General features: G+C 38.3%; 1 protein-coding gene across 2 annotated transcripts; it reads left to right on the forward strand.

Annotated features, from left to right (window-relative positions):
• Positions 1 to 363: 363 nt before the first annotated feature.
• Positions 364 to 15,522, forward strand: LOC130911992 (uncharacterized). 2 transcript variants are annotated; one of them, XM_057829699.1, is made up of 10 exons: positions 364 to 1,086; positions 1,174 to 1,206; positions 1,282 to 1,453; positions 8,534 to 8,640; positions 8,715 to 8,880; positions 8,956 to 9,059; positions 13,792 to 13,975; positions 14,057 to 14,166; positions 14,323 to 14,497; positions 14,757 to 15,522. In XM_057829699.1, the coding sequence occupies exons 1-10, from the start codon at positions 1,023 to 1,025 to the stop codon at positions 14,863 to 14,865; spliced, it is 1,224 nt and encodes a 407-aa protein (XP_057685682.1). In that variant the 5' UTR covers positions 364 to 1,022; the 3' UTR covers positions 14,866 to 15,522. The 2 variants fall into 2 exon arrangements, with proteins under 2 accessions (XP_057685682.1, XP_057685681.1); XM_057829698.1 differs by having other exon boundaries at positions 364 to 1,206.
• Positions 15,523 to 19,409: the final 3,887 nt, after the last annotated feature.

The raw sequence follows: 19,409 nt of genomic DNA on the forward strand, positions 1-19,409 counted from the left end.
TCTCGCCCTCTGCTGACATCAACAATCGCGGGCTACTAGTTTATTTTTTGATTGACAATTTTACAAATTTTATCAAAACGAAAACATTAAGAGGGGTTTTAATATAAAATTTCTATAACTTGTACTAACATTTATCTTTTAAGAACTACAAGTCTTTCTATCCATGGATCACTATAACAGAATGTTAATAATGTTAATGCCATCTTGTTGATTTATTGTTATAATAAACAAATACAGTACTTATGTACGGTATGTTGAATGTATGTATCCATCTTGTGTCTTATCTTTCCATTCCAACAATAATTTACCGAAAAATATGGCATATTTTATAGATGGTTTGAATTGCAATTAATTAAGATTAATTACGATTAATACATTTTTAAGGTGTAATTAACTCGATTAAAAATTGTAATCGTTTGACAGCCCTAGTTATTAGCAATTCTTTGTACAAAATGGATAAGCGACAAGACGTTTGTCAGGGACTGTACTGAGTCACTGAAATTGATGAAGTCTTTTTAAATGGATAATTTAATGGTAGTTCCCAGTAGCTCAAGTTCTCATCTCTGAATCATTTTTTTTTTTTACCATATCCACGTTTGAAATCCAATCATAGAAAATTAAAAAGCTCAACTATCGCAGTAAATTCCATAAATTAGAACACTCAAGATTCCATTCGAAAATAAGGATTAAGTGGTTTCCTAACTATAATAATCAACTGTAATAAAGTGAGAGTCACCCATTGTGTGACGCACAGAAACACAAAACGGAGCACACACCCTATACAAGATCCCACGGGGGAAGTCTATTGGGCAGATGAAGAATCTAGAGGACACGACCATGGACAATGAATGTTACATCCAGTCTCTCTGGAGCAGAAGCTTGTGACCCGAACAGACTTCATATCAATTTATTCTTAAATTATTATTTGTTCCTTCTTCACGTTCAGCAGATACAGTCATGATTCTCATTCAGGTAACTTGGTTTGAAATTCCTCTTCTTTTAGCAAATCTGTTTACCTACAAATGAAAGTTTGTGTGCTGTCATTTCTATTTCCGCAGAGTATTGTATTCTGTATCTTCGTCTCAGGTAACAAAATTAATGATACAGTAAAGCTATGTAATATTTATATGACCAGGGATTTCAAATTAACATACAACTATGACCTTCCTACAGACCTGTATTTATCTACCACCCATGCAATTGAAAGTAGGTCCAGTGTTAAGCTCGTGAGATATTAATAATAAATGATTAAGAAACAGTCAATTGTTCCTTTTCTCCCAGCATGCCAGACTACCTGGTTTGATGACAGCGATGCTTCAGGAGAAGGTGACTCTGAGCTGTTGATTGACTTGAGAAAGAAACATGAGCTCAGCATCTGCTCTGATCCAGTGGACATGGAAGTTCAAATTGTTGCCAGGAATGAGTCGCAGCATGCAAAGAACATCTTCCACACGTATAATGGTTTTTACATTTCCTTTTGTCAAATGGTCACATGTATGTGAGGCTTAAAATGATCTGTATAGTTTTATTTATAGTTACCAGACAGAGGATCAGTGCAGTTCTATAATTGCATTACAACTACAATATAGGCTACCTTATTTTCCAGACTATAAGTCACATTTTTCATAGTTTGGCCAGGCCTGAGACTTATACTCCGGTGCAATTTAAAGTCAGAAAAATACGATTTCCACTCAGGTGGGGTAAATTAAAGCTGTATTTGTGATGATGGATGACTTTCTACCTGTTCGAATTTCTAAATTACAGTGTATCACAAAAGTGAGTACACCCCTCGCATTTCTGAAGATATTTAAATTAGGGCTGTCAAAATTATCGCGTTAACGGGCATTAATTAATTTTTAAAATTAATCACGTTAAAATATTTGACGCAATTAACGCACTAGGCCCGCTCAGACAGATTTAAATGTCAGTACAGTGAAAGGCCAACTTGTTAATTGTGTTTTATGGAGTTTTTCCGCTCTCTGCTGGCGCTTGGGTGTGACTTGCATATGTTATGTGGCATAATGTCGCCCTATGCTGGCGATTCAGTGCAGCTGATTATTTGGGTTTCGGCGCGCTTTTCTGACGTGATTATATGTCGACGCGAACTCACACTAATAGACAGTGCTATTCAGACCAGCTAACGTCCGCATCCAGTATTCAGTGGCAGTTCTCATAGCCCCATCACACTGTTTGTGTCTAATACATGCATCACTTGTGAGTTATATTTCTCCTTTGTTTATAGGCATTAGATAGTTATTGATGATGTGTATTTGAATTTGTTCACACATGGTGAAATGCAGTTACATTGTTAGATGCTTGTGAGCTAATTGGCTAGTGCTACTGCTCAAATGGACACGTGTGTGTACATTTTGTTATTTATACAAGTTATTGACACATTGCCTTGTTATTTTCAGTTTTACAAAAATACAAGAAATGTGCTCTTGTCAAAAAGAGATGACTTCAGTAAAGCCCATGCAACTTTGCCACACCGTCTGATTTCTTTTTGGAACTTAAGTTCGCTATCTGTCAATTTGTGTACTCACACACATTGAGGACAGAATAGGGCTACTGGTTTATTTTTTGATTGAAAATTTTACAAATTTTATTAAAACGAAAACATTAAGAGGCGTTTTGATGTAATATTTCTATAACTTGTACTAATATTCATCTTTTAAGGACTACAAGTATCTATGGATCACTTTAACAGAATGTTAATAATGTGAATGCCATCTTGTTGATTTATTGTTATAATAAACAAATACAGTCCTTATGTACCGTATGTTGAATGTATATATCCATCTTGTCTTATCTTTCCATTCCAACAATAATTTACAGAAAAATATGGCATATTTTATAGATGGTTTGAATTGCGATTAATTGCGATTAATTACGATTAATTAATTTCTAAGCTGTAATTAACTCGATTAAAAATTTTAATCGTTTGACAGCCCTAATTTAAATCTTTTCATGGGACAACACTGACAAAATGACACTTTGAAACAATGAAAAGTAGTCTGTGTGCAGCTTATCACTAGAAAACCCAGCAGAGGCCGACTCGGCCCTTCCCCAAGACAAATATTCCTAATATTCCCAAGCAATGGCCGATTTGGCCTCTCTTCCTAAAAAACCCAGAGGTGGCCCAAATGACCCAAGTGCTTTTGAATTAGCAAGTCGTTGTCCGACAGACAGCAACCATTCATATGTAAATGCAACCACTAGACATACATTGTGATAGAATGCGGCCCAACGGAGGGGAACACACCACGGTTGCACACTTCATGTGAAAGTTTTTGTCAGTTCAAGTCAAGCTACATTTATTAATTTACATTTATTTATGGAGTTTTACGCTTTTTACAAACTTTTAACTTACTTCTCCTATACTCCACACAGAAAAACAGAAAAAATGGCCCAAATGTGTACATTGTTTTTGCAAAAAAAAAAAGTTTTAGAACTGCAATTTGAGTTTAAAGCAAGATCATGTATATAGTTTAGAATGACTGGATCTAATGGAGCAAGAATTGTGGCCATTTTGTCTGAAGTTAATACGAGAAAACGTGTGAAAACCTTTGAGAAAAACAGAAACAGAATTTGTGTCATGAGAAGGTGGAAGGGAGCGGCCCTGAACAGTTTCTTTGAACACACTGAAATAATGACTGAATGTCCTAATAGTACTAATTATTATGAAGGGAATATGTACTGCACAGTGTTGTCAATCTTAATTCAAAAAGTAATTAGTTACAAGTTACTAACTAAATTACTTTTTGGGAGAAGTAACTCAGTTACCTCATTGTAATTTGTTACTCAGCAAAGTAACACATGTTACTTTTCATCTTCTACACGTTATTACAAATATACAATATAAAACATTTCACATCAAAGAAGTTTATGTTAACTGATTGATTTTTTCATTCCTCCCCCAAAAAACGTAGGTCAGATTTTTTACTTTTTTTTTTTTTAATTCACCTATATGAGAGTTAGCGGTATACAATCTCATTGGGCTGTCATGATAAATAGTAAAAAAAAACACAGGGACCTTGATTACTTGCCATTGAAAATAAATGGGAAATTTGTTTTTATATGTATTTGTTTAAATTCAGATACAGGACATACCATCTTCATAAGTAGGACTCAAGACTCGAAAAAGGCTCAAGTCAGGCTACTTTAGCTGAGTAGGGGGTTGGGCGAAACCTTGCTGAGTGAGGCTGCTTTCTCTTTCGCCCAACCCCCTCCTCAGCTAAAGTAGCCTACTAGTCAGGCTACTTCAGACACTTATTTCTTACTTGCCTACTGTAGGTTGATAAATTTGTAGGTAGATTTGTGTATGTCTTAGTCAATCCAAAAAAGAAGGTTCCTTCAATCGAAGTATATATTTTCAATCGAAAACAAAAGTCACTTGAATGAAAGCAAAATGTGTTTGAATGCAAAAGTTGCCTGAATGATAGCTTGTTTCTGAACCAAGAGTGGTATTTACTAGTCTTGCATATGTTTTTTCCAGCCATTTCATGTGAGGTGTTTTTCTTGTTACCACTGTTGCTAGGTGTGCTTAGTTGTAGTATTTCTGAATATCTATGTATATCAATGTATATCGACAGCAAATTGTTAAATGATCTTTTCAAAAATGTTTTTTTTAACATGTAGAGGGTATTCAAACAAATACATCCGAATAAATTAGAATTATTAAAATACTGTCAAAATATCCTCAAAAGTTTAGCAGTTAATTGTCAAGTAAAAAGTGTCTGAAAGTAGCCTGACGCCCAACCCCCTTCCACAGATAATGGCTGAAAATTTTCCGCCAACCTCCCTTCCACAGCTAATGGCTGGTTGCAAGTAAAGAAACAGCATTCTGACTTGTTTACGTTTGCATTCAAACACATTTTGCTTTCATTCAAGTTACTTTTTTTCTCGCTTGAAAATATATATTTTGATTGAAAGAACTTTTTTTGGCTTGACCAAGAAATAAACAAATCTAGCTACAAATCTATCAAACTACAGTGGGCTCTCAAAGCTGTGATTGATTCTCATAACATTTTGTCTGTCATTATTTGCAGGCAATTTTTGCATTCAAACAATTTTGCTTTCATTCAAGTGACTTTTGTTTTCAATTGAAAATATATACTTTGATTGAGGTAACCTTTTTTTTTTTTTTTTTTTTTTTTTGATTGACTAAGACATATACAAATCTACCTACAAATTTGACAACCTACAGTAGGCTTTCAAAGCTGTGAATTGATTCTAATAAAATATAAAAACATCAAAAGCAAAATAAATATACCAACAAAAGAATTTTTTTGTCTGTCTTTATTTTGAGGCAACTTTTGCATTCAAACACATTTTGCTTTCATTCAAGTGACTTTTGTTTTTGATTGAAAATATATACTTTGATTGAAGGAACCTTTTTTCTTGGATTGACTAAGACATACACAAATCTACCTACAAATTTATCAACCTGCAGTAGGCAAGTAAGAAAGAAGTGTTTAGCTGAGGAGGGGGTGGGGCGAAAAAGGCTCAAGTCAGGCTACTTTAGCTGAGGAGGGGGTTGGGCGAAAGAGAAAGCAGCCTCACTCAGCAAGGTTTCGCTCCTGCCATGTAGTTCTAGGCTGAGCCCTCACTTTTCCCATCATGAGTGATGCCCCACGAGGAGAGATTTTACATGGAGCCCCAGTCCAAGGTAGATTATCAGTCATGTTTAGCCCTTTCCATTTTCCAACAATTGCTGCAACTGTTGATTTATTCTCACCAAGCTGCTTTCCAATTGTCCCGTAGCCTTTTCCAGCTTTGTGGAGCTAATCAATTTTTTTATCTGGTGCCTTTTGAAATCTCTCTGGTATTGCCCATGGTAGCGGGTGGATTATAACTGACTGTGGGGTGCACAGGTGACAATGATGAGCTCAAACGGGTGGGGTAAAGGTGGACTTTTTTTAAGTTAGAATGACAACTCTTTGAGTGTCATAATTATTGCTGATTCTCAGGTGCAAATACTGAACTGAATCCCAGTAGATAAAAATATATAACAAATAAATTTTAAAAATCATACAATGTGATTTCTGGATTTTTTTAGATCGTCTCTATGAGTGGAAATGCATTTATCATTGAAATTTCAGACCTCCACCTCTTTTCAACTTGCAAAATCACAAGGAGTGCAAATAATTGCTCCTCATTGCATACCAAGAAGTCCCAGGAAAACAAAAAAATCTTGATAACCTTTCTAAAAGTCCAGTATAGAGGATAGAGGCTGTATAAGAGGTACATTTATGTGTGTTTTCTATAGTATTTCATCGTTTTGACTTGATAGTTTTGATTTGCTGTGATTACTCTTGTTTGAATCCTGTGCATCAATAAATACAAGGAAGAAAAGATAAAAATTAACTTCGTCAGACTTTTATTTCAGTTTTACATTTGATACTGATTCAATGTTCTATTTTCTGCAGGCATCACAAATATACTGTTATAACAAATATTGCTAGCATATAAAGGCCCCACAAATACACTGTCAGAGATATTTTTTCCGACAGTAAAATCGTAAAACAATACACATTATTAAAATGTGCAAAACCCCATAAATGTAGCTTGACTTGAACTGACACATAATATTACATGAATAGTACTACTGTTGTGTGTTCCCCTCCATTTGGGCCGCATACCAACACAAGTGGTTGCATTTCCATATGAACGGCTGTTGTCTGTCGGACAACGACTTGCTAATTCAAAAGCACTTGGGTCATTTAGGCCACCTCTGGGTTTTTTCGGAGGAGAGGCCAAATTGGCCATTGCTTGGGACTGTTAGGAGTAGCATAATTCTCTGGGACTTCTAGTGTTATATAATAGAGTTAATCTATTTTCCCCTCAAAATAACTCAAAATACATCCATTAATATCTAAACCCCTGGCAACAAAAGTGAGTAACCGCTTAGAAAATACGTACATCCCTAAATGTCCAAATTGAGTACTGCTTGTACTTTTCCCTCCAAAATGTCATGTGACCCGGTACAGGAGTGCTGTCAGCATTGCTGCAGAGATAGAAGAGGTGGGGGGGGGGGATCAGCCTGTTACCCCGGTAACACACTAGAAACGTCAACGTCGCGTCAACGATCCCGCCGCGATAACGCAGTGAAACGCGGCCGTTAAAGTCAATCAGCCAATGCACACCAGTCGCAGTGCGGCCGCGTGTTGGACGCGAGTTTGTTATTTGACGCGAGACGCGGCCCCCCTGCGTCAATACTACTAGATAGGATCGGGCAGGCCGGAAGTCACTCGTGTAAAAATACGGTGGATCCGGTCGATTTTCAAAATAATATGCAATCGTAACTTACTATATAAATAAGATAAATTGAAATGAGCTAAAACACCTGTAATTAATACGAATAATACACAAATCCTGCTACACAATTAAATTTATTAATTTCTGCGTGGTGCTTTAACTTAAGAAAAAGCATCAATAAAGCTTAGAAAAATGTTCATAAGAAAAAAAAATGATTGAGGCATTTAATTTGTAAAATACATGTTAAAATCATTTTTTTCAATCATTGGGATTGCTTTAGCACATGACTTCTTTTTTCTTCTTTCTTTCAAAAAGAAAGCTGGCCAATACGCGGGGTCTGAAAGGCAAAGTGTTGTTTTTTTATTAACTTTAAATACCCGCTATTCTCGCGCAATCTTGCAATCCTCGCGTGAACCGATCGAGCCGCTTCACAGACGCGCTGCTCGTGAAACGCGTCCTATGGGAATTGACGCCGAGCGTCACTGGTGCGTTATCGCGGCGGAATCGTTGACGCGACGTTCACGTTTCTGGTGTGTTACCGGGGTTAGTGCTCAGACCATACGCCGCGCTCTACATCAAATTGGTGTGCATGGCTGTCACCCCAGGAGGAAGCTTCTTCTGAAGACTGTACACATGAAAGCCCGCCCATCTCATCAGACCATTGGACATGGTTCCAGTAATCAATGTGCTTTGCTGACATGTCTTCAGCAAACTGTTTGCTGGCTTTCTTGTGTACCGTCTTCAGAAGAGGCTTCCTCTTGGGGTGACAGCCATGCACACAAATTTGATGTAGAGTGCGGCGTATGGTCTGAGCACTAAGAGGCTGACCCCCCACCTCTTCAATCTCTGCAGCAATGCTGATATCACTCCTGTAACGAGTCACATGACATTTTGGAGGGAAAATGACAAGCAGTACTCAATTTGGACATTTAGGGATGTACATATTTTCTAAGGGGTGTACTCACTTTTGTTACCCAGGGTTTAGATATTAATGGCAATATTTTAAGTTATTTTGAGGGGAAAATAAACTCCACTATATAAGCTGCACACAGACTACTTTTCATTGTGTCAAAGTGTCATTTTGTCAGTGTTGTCCCATGAAAAGATATACTTAAATATCTGCAGAAATGCGAGGGGTGTAGTAGTGTGCTCACTTTTGTGATACACTGTAAGATTAGATGAAACACAGCGTAAACCTGCAGCTCTTATATCTGGTTGGGGATCACCAAGGAGAAGAATTGACTTTTAATATGGGATTTAATTATTATGTTTTCAGCCACAGTGCATCAGAAGGCCTTCTATGCCTCAACAGAGAGCAAACAGATGAAGTTATTTGTGAAGACTACAAAGTCAAGTTCACCTGTTCCGGACAGTTCTGTTCAGGTACCATTCATAATCAAAAACCAAAATATTCTTTAGTTTGATGTTATGTTTTTATTTTTTAATAATACCCACAGAGTGCCAAACTGACTGGTTTGACATGGACGACCCAGAAGGGAATGGAGATTCTGAGCTTATCCGTGACCTCCTCCGAAAGTACCCTGGAAAGATCTGCCGTCAGCCAATAGCCATCCAAGTCCGGACTGTATCCGAGGACTCCGACATGGCCGAGAAATTTTTAATGTGAGATGATCGTCAAAAAAATCAGTTGAGAACTTGAAAGGCACAACACTTTTTTAATATTCTTTTTCTTTACAGCCTAGACGCGACAAAAGGGTTTGTTTGTATGAATTCAGAACAGACTGATCAGAGGTGTAAAGACTATGAAGTGAGATTCACATGCCCCAAAGAGTTTTGTGAAGGTATGTCATACGACTTAACACAAAACTGTACACATACCTCACAATAAGTGAGAACGACCTGGAACTTTGTGTGTCCGTGTGTGTGTGTTTGTTACCTATGGAGTCCGAGATGGCTGGGCGGATTTGACAAAATTTTACACAGTTGTACTTGGGTTTGGTCGTGTTTTTAGATTGGTTTGATCTCTTTAGGCCTCAATTTAGTAAAGAAATTTAATATGAAATTAGCATCGAAACTCCCTGATTGTGGAGGCGACAGCGCCATCATTGGGGCAAGAGATGAGCCTCTTGCGTTTGCAATGTCACAGTTGGCTTTCAAACAGTAGTTTATTGTAAACATTTAAATGTGTGGGTTGGTCAATTTGTGAATTGGAACTTGGAAGGCAATGCTTTTCTACATAATTTGAGTCAATAAAATTGTCGTCTGCCCCGGAGTCCACAAGGACTTTGACTGAGAGAGTACGTTCGGGTCTGTGGATCATACCTGTCAAATGGATGCGAGATGTGGAGGACGAAGACACGTGGCTCACCAGAGACCTCCTAGCATGGTCTTTTGGAGTCTCGAGACAGCGGTCGATGTAGTGTCCTCGTCGGCCACAGTAAAGGCATAGCCTCTCCCGAATACGCCTCTGCCGTTCAGTTTTGGTGAGGCGGGTTCTCCCTAATTGCATTGGTTTCTCCGTAGGTGTCTGTGGCGACTTGCATTCAGCGGTCGCGTTGTCGGGAGTTGGGGATGTGGGCTCAGGGCAGCTCACCTGGTGTGTGGAGGTTGGTCGCAGGCCCCTAGCTTGCTTTCGTTCTCTGCTCCTTTCTCTCAACCTATTGTCCAGGCGTATTGCGAGTTCAATGAGAGAATTAAGAGAGAGACTGTCCTCCCGTACTGCCAGCTCATCTTTGATTTCCCCAGCTAGCCCCCTGACAAAGATTGTCTGTAATGCTGAATCCCCCCACCCACTCTCTGCTGCCAGGATGCGGAAATTGATAGCATATTGAGAAACTGGTTGGTTTCCCTGAGGGAGGTCGAGTAATTGCCCAGCTGCCTGTCTGCCCTTGACGGGGTAATCAAACACTCTCCTCATCTCGCTCGTAAAAAGCCCGTAGTCATTAACAATATCTTGCTGTGAAAAAATGGCTAGCGACCAGGCTGCCGCTTGCCCGGTGAGCAAACTCATAATAAAGGCAATCTTTGACTGTGCAGTGGAATACGTGGCAGGCTGTTGACTGAAGACTAAGGAACACTGGTGAAGAAATTGTGAGCATGTACCTAGATCCCCCGAGTACCTGGCTGGAATGGGAATGTACGGTTCCCTGGCTTGTGGAGCAGGGGTAGTGATCTGGTTAGCTGCTGGTTCAAGTGGAGAGGGAGCGGCAGGTGGTGTGGGAGGCTCGTTCTTTGATGCCAATTGGCTTCCCAGTTGTGACACACTTGACGCGAATTGTTGCAGGTGCTCCATTACTTGGTTCAGGCAGGTCTCATGCCGAGTCATCTTTGCAGCCTGGCGGGATAGCGCTAGTCTCAGTTTTTTTGTCTCTGCTGGGTCCATTATGTGGCGAGAAGATTCTGTTGTGCCGTGATCAGGAAAAGCAGAGGACCCAGTTGCAGAGGCGGTTTAGTTTTTATTAACACAAGTTTCAAAGAAAAATTTCCCATAAGGGCAGAAAAACACACTAAAAATGAAATACTCAGGGAGCTTGGCCTTGTCAGGAGTGAGGCTACTAGGTGGTAGTGCTGGAATCTTCTGGCAACTCATTTGTGTTTGGCCTGCGCTTAAAAAGGCTCAATCAATAAGCCACAGGTGTTGCCTGTTAGCCTCGCCCTTGAGGAGACCTTTCCCTCTCGCACCCGTGCAGCCTGCAGACAAGGAGGAAGGCATAAATGCTGAACATGGCACAGGATCATAACAGTAAATGCCATCTTGAGGATTTATTGTCATAATAAACAAATACAGTACTTATGTACTGTATGTTGAATGTATATATTCGTCCGAGTTTTATTCATTTTTTTCTTAATGCATTGCCAAAATGTATATGATCGGAAAAAATTATCGGGAATGATTGGAATTGAATCGGGAGCAAAAAAAAAAAGCAATCGGATCGGGAAATATCGGGATCGGCAGATACTCAAACTAAAACAATCGGGATCGGATCGGGAGCAAAAAAACATGATCGGAACAACCCTAGCTGTGATGACACATTGTTGCTTTGAGTACTCCACAACTAAACGCTTGATAAAAAGCAAAAAATTACAATTTCCAGAATATTAATTAGGGATTCAATTCATTTGGATGTCTTAATCTCTATAATGGCGAGTTTGTCTGTGTGGCTGTCTGTGTGTCGGTGTTTTTTGGACGCCGAAACAGCTGTGAGGATTTTAACGAAAATTTACACTGTTGTACTTTATGTGTCTGGGAGTGTTTTTAGATGGGTTTGATCTCTGTAGGCCTCCATTTAGTGCGGAAAATTAATTTGAAACTTAAAAAATTTGCATAGAAAATGCCAATTTTCACTTTTTCACCGAACAACGCTGGGCGATATTGCTTGAAAAAAAATCGCTAAATACTAGAAAATCTGCCTATTTACAATACTGTACATATGGCGGAAAACACTCAGGTGACTTGAAGTTCTGCTCTGAGACCCCTCTTTTGGCCAGAGTTCAAAATTGTCCTGTATACACGTGTCATACATCACTGAAAAGCTTAAAATCTCAATTTTCTGGGTTAAGAAAAATTTTGAACAGGAGGGCATTTAAAAAAATGTTTAAACCCCTACACCAGGGGTCTGCAACCCTGCTCCTCGAGACCCGCTATCCAGCTTGTTTTCCATGTCTCCCTCCTTTAACACACCTGAATCAAATGATCAGCTCTTCAACAAGCTCTGCAGGAGCCTGATAACGATCCTGATTATTTCATTAATATCAGGTGTGTTAAAGGGAGACATGGAAAACAAGCTGGATAGTGGCTCTCGAGGACCAGGGTTGCTGATCCCTGCCCTAAGCGCCTAACTGGAGGTCAGCATGAGAGAACATAATAAAAGGCACCATGATTTTGACGAGATATTATCGCTTACTTACTGTGTTTTGGTCCAAAAACTCAGTGTAGCATGTCTCACCTTGTGTCAAGACACAGCTGTGAATGGCCACAGCCGAACTTACTTTTTGGGGATTTTATGGGTGAAACACGGTAATATAACAAAGGTCGCAATGCAGAAATCGCAGACATCAAGGAGCGGTTGAGATTTTCTTTTTCATATATTTACCCTTTTAAACGTTTTTTTGTTCAATTTTTTTTTGGTTTGAATCGATTATTCATCATCTAAAATATTGTCTAAATTAAGCGATAGTTATGAGGTAGATATCAGTGACCTCTTTATAGGGCGGAAAACACAGACAAGACTGAAAAAGCAGTTTCTGCTCTTGCACTCCTCTTTAAAAGAAACTGCTGTATTTTAAGCCAAAAGAACTGTTGTGTTTGATAGAACAATATGTCTATATGCTACCGCAGCAGATTCATGGGGCATGAAGCCCCCGAACTATTTTTAATTTGCCTGTTTTACCCTGGAAACCCCCGTATACAGATGTCACGCAACTGTTTTTGTTTCAACCCAGCCATGAAAACAAGGTAAGTAATAATATTTATTATACAAAATGTCTGTCATTTTTAGCTTAGAATGATTAATTGATGTCTAATAAAACAACTTTTAAAAAATTATTCACTCACATATTTTAAACTTTTAAACAAATTACGTCACAATGAAAAAAATGGCATCTGTAAAAAAGTCACAGATCATAACTATCGCTAAATTGTTTTTTTTTTTTATTCCTGTCGCATTTTCCCTGAAATGTTAGATAATAAATAATCGATCCGAACAAAGAAAAATTGGAAAAAAAAAAAACCATTTAAAACGGTAAATATATGAAAAAGAAAATCTCGACCACTTCTTGATGTCTGCGATTTCTGCATCGCGACCCTTGTTATATGACCATGTTTCACCCATAAAATCCCCCAAAAAATCCAGCTGTGGCCATTCACAGCTGTGTCTTGACACTCAATGATACGTGTGACATGGAGTTTTTGGATCAAAACAAGGTAAGTACACGATAATATCTAATTAAAGTCATGGCGTCTGTAATTCTGCTCTCGTGTGCTCTCACCTCCAGATAGGGTTTTGCTGTTTAAAAAACTTTTTTTTTTAAATGAAAGAAAATTGAGATTTTAGCTTTCCAATGATGTATCACACATGCATATCGGACAATTTTGAAATTTGGCTAAATTGGGGGTTTTAGAGCGGAACTTTAAGTCACCTGAGTGTTTTCCACCATAGAATTAATTTTTTTTCATTGTGACGTAATTTGTTTAAAAGTGATTCTAATTACTTCTGAGCTAAAAATGATAGACATTCCGAATAATAAATATAATTGCTACCCTTTTTATGGCTGGGTTGAAACAAAAGCAGTTGTGCTGTGTTTGTAAACAGGGGTCTCCAGGGTAAAACAGACCAATTAAAAATAGTTCGGGGGTTAAATGCACCATGAAACTGCTATGGCAGCATATAGACATATTGTTCTATCAAACACAACAGTTCTTTTGGCTTAAAATACAGCAGTTTATTTTAAAGAGGGGTGTAAGAGCAGAATCTGCTTTTTCAGCCTTGTCTGTGTTTTCCTCTATATATCCTTGTCTGTACGTATTTTAAGTCTCTTGACCACTTAGTGCAAATGTCTTGATCTGTGTTTCAGTGTCACGGGAGTGTCACACAAGATGGCTAAATAGTGATAACTACACACTTGATGAGGGTGATGTTGAATCCTTGTATGGGCTCATGAAGACTTACCCTGGTCAAGTCTGCAGAAATCCAATCCAAATAGTGGCGAGAACTGCTGAACCTGGATCGTCTCCTACGCTCATAGAGGATGTCGTCTTGTGAGTCCTCAAATTTTATTTACAGTGAAACCAGGAAAAAAACGCTGTGGTGTGATGCCCTCGTCATGTCTTCTACAACAGGCATAATGACGTTAATTTTGGATTCGCCTGCTTCAATAAGGAGCAGAAGAATAATAAACAATGCAAAGATTATGAAGTGATGCTGATATGTCCATCAGATTTCTGTCACTGTAAGTTTTTGTTTGTTTTTGTTTTGAGAAGGTCAGTGGTCACTCGGCCAAACTCTATTTTATGTACGCACACATATACTGTAGACAGATGGATGTACAGAGTGACAGACACATAGGCCAAGAGTAAAATAGATGTTCAAATTGTGTTTGTGGCAGGTTGCAGGACTCCCTGGTTCAACCTAGATGATCCTACCAGTGGCGATGGCGATTATGAGACTCTTGTTGAGTTGCGGAGTTTGAATCCAGATGCAGTCTGTTTTCAGCCTGTGGCAGTGGAGGCTATGACAATATCTGGTGTCCCAGCTAACGAGACTGGAGATGTCTTTCTAACGTAAGATGACCAAACAGGAATAGCCCATTTTTTTGTTCTTCTGTATACTGTTACTGCACCAAAACAGTCAAACATTAGGAATTCAGCTTTAATTTTAACGATCCATATCAGATGCTAATGTTGTTAAAGGGTCATTTTTATAAAGAGGATAAATATGATAAATTGGTACCTCTACTTACGAAATTAACTGGTGAGATGAAATGTCAAATAATTTTCAATTCACGACCGAACTTGTTCTTACTTACAATGTACTTTACAGGTATGACGCCAACAAGGGCTTTGTATGTTTGAATAGCCAACAACCTGAAAAAAAATGTCAAGACTACAAGGTCCGATTTACCTGTCCTCCTGACTTCTGCTCTGTCTGAACAAGTGGTCTTGTATCTTATGTATCAGTCAAGCAGCTCATGCATCATGAGCTCTTCACGATGTATGATTGGGATAAAGAATAATTCTTTGAGAACTGCTTGTAAAAAATAAGATTAATGCACAAAATATAACCACCTAAATAAAAATGTTATACATTTGGCAGCTTTCTGGAAGTTCCTTACAGCATTTTTTGTTTGCGAGGGTGTTCTTTGTAACTGCAGCCAAACCTCAATACATTAAGATGTTTCACCTTTGAAGGGTACTTCTGATAGAATCTCAGAAGCACTTAAGAGTGAGAGGTAGATGCGGTAGGAAACAATGAGGAGGCTAATGTTGACAGGGGGAGCCTAACCTCCATGAAGCTCCACTCAGGTCGTGTATCTGGAATGAAGGTGCATAATTGATAGATTGATTGGAAAAGCACACACTTGTTAGTCTTCTTTATAAGAATGTACTAAATCCCTGATATTTTTTCAGGTTTCATTTAAACAAAAGTTAGAGTTCCGTAGGGTATTTATACGTCTTTTACGTTTTTTTTTTTCACAAGAGACATCTCTAGGCTCTGATAAGACTTCGCTCCAAAGCACAATGCTGAAAATCCATTTTAAACCAATAAAACTGGCCACTGGAGGGCAGTAGCGCATTTGGCAATTCAACGGAACGAACGGCCGGGGCGCCGGCGGAAGATGACTGAATGGATGACCAGGAGGACGTACAGGATGCCAGGCGGTTGACGACCGAGCAGAACAACCGGGAGAACGCCTGGGATGCCAGGCGCTGGACGACCCAGTAGAATGACCGGGACCACCAGTGCAGCGGACGATGCCGTTGAGTCGTTGCTCGGCCGCTGGCGTCCCCTGCAACCCTCCAGTGTCCCGCGACTCAGCCGAAAAAAAATAGAAATACTATTATTTAATAAAAATATGATTGTAAATACATTACATACACCCTAAAAGGTAAATAGGTAGGACATATACAGTGTATCACAAAAGTGAGTACACCCCTTGCATTTCTGCAGATATTTAAGTATATCTTTTCATGGGGCAACACTGACAAAATGACACTTTGACACAATGAAAAGTAGTCTGTGTGCAGCTTATATAATAGAGTTAATTTATTTTCCACTCAAAATAATTCAAAATATAGCCATTAATATTTAAACTAAAAAACAAAAAAAAAGGGAGTACACCCCTTAGAAACTACGTACATCCTTAAATGTCCAAATTGAGTACTGCTTGTCATTTTCCCTCCAAAATGTCATGTGACTCATTACATGAGTGCTGTCAACATTGCTGCAGAGATTGAAGAGGTGGGGGGGGTCAGCCTGCTAGTGCTCAGACCGTACGCCGCACTCTACATCAAATAGGTGTGCATGGCTATCACCCCAGGAGGAAGCCTCTTCTGAAGACGGAACACAAGAAAGCCCTCCCGTCTCATCAGACCATAGGACATGGTTCCAGTAATTCATGTGCTTTGTTGAAATGTCTTCAGCAAACTGTTTGCGGGCTTTCTTCTTGTCTGTGTTTTCTACCATATGGAATTTATCAAAAATCTATTTATAAATTATTTGTAATAAATTCTGGATGTTTTCCTCAAGTATCAAGTTTCTGATGTGAAAATTGAGTGATTTATTGGCTGTTGAAAACATGCAATAAATAAAAGAAAAAATAAGTATTTTGGGCAAAAACTTATATGATATGTTAAATATTGCTATTGATCCTGAAAATATAGTTGATAATCTCTGCCTTTGCTGATTTCTGTGCATCTAGTGTAAAATCTGAGTATTTTATAGCCATTTTAAGTTTTGTTATACTTATATAAAAAAATAATTAATCGGGATTATTTAAAGGAACAACTTTGAATTTTTTGATGCCGCTGCTCATGGAGACTGATATAGGCCTAAGGTAGGTGCCTGTTTTGGTTTTAGGTCGGTAGCAGCTTTCTGTTTTGAATACGGATCGGCCCTGCGCCCTGTGTAAAATCAATATGTTATGAAGTATATGCTTTTATAGTTACTTTTATGGAATTAAAAGGATCATAACCCTGGTTTTCCGTGGTCAATCAGTGCCAAATAAAAAAACGGAGAGAGGTTTAAATCCGCGCTTTGGAGTCATTTTGTATTTTTTTACAGCGCTTCAAAGACGCCACGTGATTGAACAGGCTGGCATGATAATAGAACGGCAAGCTTGCGTCTGATTAGTGTAATGAAGTTTTGCGATTATTGTTGCGACGTCTCTCACTGGTAAAATTGGTATAGCACTACTCTTGGCATCGCTAGCAAAAACATAATATTAAATATATTATGTAGAATTAAGAAGAAAAATATAGCGACTCTTGTATAGCGGGGTAAGAGTAACGTTTTTCCTTCACAAATCTACTCAAGTAAAAGTAAAAAGTATGGAGTAGTAAAACTACTCTTCAATGGCGTAGCTTTGGTCAAAATATTGGTAGGGACGATATAACAGCATAACCTGCATGTACACTGTTTGCTGGGCTAGGGACATTTATAAGACCAAACAGACTGGGTGAACGCGCTCAGGGCTACATTTCTTAACATTATGAACCTAATAAATTGATAGGGTAAATGATCAATGCAAAAATAAATCTGTATTGACTTATACTAACTTTCATGTGTTTTGGTTCAGGTGATACACCGTTCGATTCAAACCTTTGTTTTCAAAAACTACTAAAGAAACATTTTGAAAACTTCCAGAATAAATGCCTGGAATTTATTAGCAAATTTCAATTTATATGAACATACAAAAGAGATACAAACTTGTTCATCATCAATTAACTATTTAAAAGGCGGTAATCCTTAGTTCGGTACATTTCGTAGTTTAATTAACATTAACAGTAGAAAACATACAGGAGGATATTTCTCTCAACGCAGCTTCCTCCTCGAGTTCGAGAAATTCACGTTGACTAATGTTATGCTAACTCTAATGCAGGTCGGACTTTCAGCAGCAAAATTAGTGGTGTGTTCCCCACCTCCACGACATTGACTTTTTTAAAAAACATTATTTACAGTGGCTGCTGTTGGCAGGAAAAAAACTACCCTAATTTTCGGACTATAAACCGTTAATTTTTTCCCTCATTTTGAATCCTGCGGCTTATAGTCCAGTGCGGCTTATATGTTGATTTATTTGGGTTAATAGCTAACACTTTATTTGACAGCAGCGTCATAAGACTGCCAGAAGACAGCCATAATTATGACAATGACACTATTATGAGCATCAATGAATGCTTATGACAGATGTCCCTAAATGTCATCCAGCAAATTATATCACCAACTCGATGTCCAGCTCAGATCTTTTACATGCAGTCAAAAGTGAGGTAAATTGACATCTATCATAAGCATTCATTAATGCTCATGGCAGTGTCATGTCATAATTATGATGGTCTTATGACAGTCTTATAGCGCCACAGTCAAATAAAGTAGCTAAGTAGCGATTAATGAAACAACTGGAACAGTAACTGAAGAAATTATTAGCACAGAACATTAATTTTGAATGTTATTTACATCTGTAGAGCTGCAATGAATGCTAGGAGGCATGTTGGATGACAACAGTGTTGACAGCAGGTGGCAGCAGAGGTTCACTGTCTCCCCCATGCGGGAAGTGATGGCAAAATGACGCTTCTTGAATTAATGAAGCTTTGCAGCCAATTGGTTCAAGCTTTACAGCCAATTGGTTCAAAGCTTTATAATGATTCATTTGGTTTTATGAGTCATATGATGCCGCTGTCAAAAAAAAGTGTTTCCGGTTAATATTTTTTGATGTAAATATCCCATAATACAGTGAGCACAGCTGCGGCTTATAGTCCAGTGCAGCTTATCTATGAACAAATGCCTTTTTTGTGTCAAATTTGGTGGGTGGCGGCTTATAGTCAGGTGCGCCTTATAGTCCAGAAAGTAGGGTAATATCCCTCGTCTTCAAAGGGGGCGGAGAAGGTTGTATTTCTGTCTGGCTGTGAATGTGTCTGTGTTTGTGTGAGGGGAGAAGGGGGTTATGGCATCAGCCAATCAAACAAACTTTTTAGGGAAAAAATGGACTGGCACATGCAGCAAGTAGAAAGGGGGCAATGTAAGTCTGAACATAATGAAAGTACTGTAATTCACTAAATAATGGTCGGGTCAATTCTATCCTTACAACGTATGGGAAGAAAATCTAAATGACCTACAGTATATAACTGAAGTCATTATATAATGCAAATAAGGTTGCTTAAAAGTTGGTGGGGACAATTTGAGTATCCTGAAAAGTTGGTAGTGTTATGTCCCTATACCCTCCCTATGCAAACCTATGCCCTTGCTACTCTTAGAAGTACATTTTTCTTAAAAAGTTATTCATATAAATGTAACAGAGTACATGTAACGCGTAACTACCCACCTCTGTTGTTTATTAGGTCATATATAAAAATAACGATATTTGATTTATTTTGTAATTATTATAAATCAAATAATTTAAAAAGTTTAACTGAAAATTTGTATTTTGACCTGTTAATTTCAGAGTGGAAACATTTGTGATTTTTTTTTTTTTTTTTTTTT

The sequence above is a fragment of the Corythoichthys intestinalis genome, chromosome 2 (assembly GCF_030265065.1).
Source record: "Corythoichthys intestinalis isolate RoL2023-P3 chromosome 2, ASM3026506v1, whole genome shotgun sequence".
Classification (NCBI taxonomy): Eukaryota; Metazoa; Chordata; class Actinopteri; order Syngnathiformes; family Syngnathidae; genus Corythoichthys; species Corythoichthys intestinalis.